The sequence below is a fragment of the Drosophila bipectinata genome, chromosome 3L, assembly GCF_030179905.1.
Source record: "Drosophila bipectinata strain 14024-0381.07 chromosome 3L, DbipHiC1v2, whole genome shotgun sequence".
Classification (NCBI taxonomy): domain Eukaryota; kingdom Metazoa; phylum Arthropoda; class Insecta; order Diptera; family Drosophilidae; genus Drosophila; species Drosophila bipectinata.
The window spans coordinates 9,355,429-9,358,458 of NC_091738.1; the positions used below are offsets into that span (position 1 = coordinate 9,355,429).

General features: G+C 49.1%; 1 protein-coding gene across 1 annotated transcript; it reads right to left on the reverse strand.

Moving 5' to 3' along the window:
- Positions 1 to 367: 367 nt before the first annotated feature.
- Positions 368 to 2,687, reverse strand: LOC108120664 (G-box-binding factor). Its single transcript, XM_043212485.2, has 3 exons — positions 2,177 to 2,687; positions 1,230 to 1,865; positions 368 to 1,115 (listed from the first exon to the last, which is right to left on the reverse strand). Exons 1-3 carry the CDS (start codon positions 2,337 to 2,339, stop codon positions 631 to 633), a joined length of 1,284 nt encoding a protein of 427 aa, XP_043068420.1. The 5' UTR covers positions 2,340 to 2,687; the 3' UTR covers positions 368 to 630.
- Positions 2,688 to 3,030: the final 343 nt, after the last annotated feature.

A 3,030-nucleotide genomic window follows, 5' to 3' on the forward strand; every position in this document is an offset into this window, starting at 1 on the left:
TCCTCCGCCCTTGGCCCATAGCCAGAAATTCGAGAAAATTTACACAAATCCACCAAAATACTGGATGGGTGGCGCAACCAACCAGGGCTTTATTGGATGAAAGTACAAATGTGTATAAGTGTGTGTGTGTGGAACATGTTTGCGATTTTGGCAATCGACAAATGTTGCACACACTGTGCGAATTAGCATAATTTAGTTTTGGCGCCCAGGGCGTGCTCGAATCTTCAGATCCATCGCATCGAATCATGATTATGGGAATTGATTGAGTGCAAAGTACTTCAGGTGGAATAAATCTTGTTCTTCAAAAGATATAGGTTTAGCGAAAGGTTTATTTCAAAAGATATATAAATCCCAATAAAAATACTCCTTTATACATTATGTGATGTTTTATTTATTTGTAGAATAGTAGTAGAAAAAGGAATTATCAAATTTTTGCGATAAATGTGTTATACAATATGTAAATGGTATAAGATAATGGTTTTAAATCTGGCGATTATTTATGGACGTGGTATACTCCACCATGCTCCATCCTCTTACCCCTCCAAGTCAGCCTGAGAACTAAAAGAAATACCAAAAATTCTAGTATAGTGTGGTATTTTTCTCAGGACACCCCATTGTGTTTGTCAGTCTTCAGTTGGCCGCTGGCTCGCCGGCGCCATGGACATGCAGGATCATCTCAAAGGGATCCCACTCCAGATCCGATTCGTGCTTGACCCGCCGCCGGATGCCGGCCTGCGGGTGGTGGGGATGGTGCAGCGGTAGCTGTGGGTGGGTTGCCTCCTGGTGGTGCTGCACCAGCCCGATGGGCATGTCTTGGGCGTGTTCCACCAGTCCCGCCGTTGGAGGCGCCGGACGGTAGTGGTGCAGATGCTGCGCCGCCTGATGGTGCGGCTGCTGCTGGTGATGCTGCTGCTCGCTGACTATCTCCTGGATCTGCTCTCGCGTCTGCTCCCGCTCGTCCACCTTTTTCAGAAGGATTTCCCGCATGAAGGACATCCGCTCGAAGTGCTCCCATGTGGAGCGAAAGCCCTGATGGGCGTACTGGGCATGGCGCTCCTTCTGGAGCTCGTCCACGTAGCGCTGTTTGATGATAGACCAGCGGGTCTGCATGAGGGCTGTAAGGAAATTAGGTTTCTATGACATATGGAGGCCTTACTATCCTTAAAGAACATACTTAAAGTCTAACGCCCATACTTTAAGGATAATTTATTAAGTAAATCCATACTCACTCGGTGTAAGACCCATCTCGATGGCCGCCTCCTTCCAAACCGCCGAGGTTCGACTCTGACCTTGCCCTTTTTCGCTTCGCTGGCGTCCCGCCCACAGCGAAGGACGCGCTTTGATGGCATCGATGATCCTGCCACGCATGCTATTGTGCAACGAACTGGGACGTCCCAGCTTCCGCGGAGGCGTGGACACTGTTTCGGTTGCCACCGTAGCGGGGGGCGGCACCAGTCCTGTGAAGGCTGTGTACGTCATTCCATGGCCTTGGGTCGGTGGGGTCATAAGGTGTGGCAGCTGGGGGGCGGTGGAAGGAGTATTATTCTGCAGCCAGCTGAAGCTGCCACTGGGACGCCCGCGTCCGTGGGAAGCGCTCGGCAACGGAGGCGCCGTAGTAGGTTCCACTTCCCCACCAGATTGCGAAGCACTGGGGGGAGAATGCGATCCGGGATCCGTGGAGGTACCCCCACTCCCACTCCCACCTGACTGAGCACCCACGATCTTGGCCACCGTTATGTTGTACATAAAGGACATGGGCTCAAAGTGTTCCCACTTGGTGTTGAAACGATCCTTGTGTAGGATCTGGCGGTGGACCAAGTTGTGATAATGATACTTCATCTGGCTCCAAATCGATTGAAGTTTTACTGAAAAAAAATGAAAGAAAAAGTTGAACTGGTTCCTAACGGGACGATTATGACGTATACGTAATACGTATACGTAGTGCGTATACGTAATATGTATGATTAATGTTTCTTGGAAAGGGTCACACTGAGACCTTTTTTTATCATTTATATTTAAGATTCTTAACTATTAATACATAAATATTAAATATTTTATAAAATAGGTTTTGAAAGTGTATCTTATTGAAGAAAAAGCAACAACGAAAAAGAAAGCATTGTGAAAGGAAAGCAACAAACAAGAGTAATGGCTGAAAGGTAGCTGCTACAACACTCACCTGTCGGCACATGGCCACCGAATTGCTCTGCGATCTCGGTCCACATGGGCGATGTGACGCTGCGGCACATATGGAGCTTGTTGTTGGAGTCCCAGATTTCTGGATACTTCTTGATCGCCTTCAGCAGCTGCGCCCGATTGACGAACGGATCTTCCTTCGGCATGCTGCTAACACTGCTGCTCGAGCACCGGAAGCGGATGGGTAGGGAGACCAGAAACCGGAACCGGAACTGACGCTGGAACTAGTAGTAGAACTGGTTCGCGTTGCAATTCCACTGGCAAACGGAACAGCGGTAGCGGCGGAGCACAACTGCGTCCTTTGACATCAATTATCGGCGAATAACTGAAAGTAGAGTTTGCAAAAATATGCGAATTGAAAATGAAAAGGCAGAGCGATTGAGGAAAATAGAGAAAACGATGACGGCGACGACGACGGCGGCGACGGCGACGCCAGCTTTTCGCTGTTGTTGTTGGATTTGCTGTTGCCGGGCGATGCCGATGCCGAAGAGATTGGAAAGGCAGCGAAAGCGAACACGAGATGAGATACACAAAATGCAGGCGAGAAGAGAGAACAGGCAGAATGTGCAAAAAAAAAAGCAGCGAAAAGCTAAAGCAACGACGTCAGTTTTACATACAAAAGTCTCTCAGCTGTCCATTGGTGTATAGGTGTATGGGTGTGCGGGTGTGCTGGTGTGTGTGTGTGTCTGTAAGACGCAAAGCGAAAAGCAAAACAGACAAAAGCAACACGACCAAAGAGGAGACAGCCAAGAAGAGAAGACACCAGGCGGAGGAGCAGCAGCAGCGACGGCAGCCCCAACAGCGCAGCCCCAACGAAGCTCAGAGCTGCAAAAACCG

Excerpts from the sequence above, each read along its gene's own strand:
- LOC108120664 (XM_043212485.2), bottom strand. The coding sequence starts at position 2,339 with ATGCCGAAGGAAGATCCGTTCGTCAATCGGGCGCAGCTGCTGAAGGCG. Across the intron at positions 1,866-2,176 it reads CGGTGGCCATGTGCCGACAG|TAAAACTTCAATCGATTTGG; the intron begins GTGAGTGTTGTA and ends ATTTTTTTTCAG. Across the intron at positions 1,116-1,229 it reads CGAGATGGGTCTTACACCGA|CCCTCATGCAGACCCGCTGG; the intron begins GTGAGTATGGAT and ends ATTTCCTTACAG.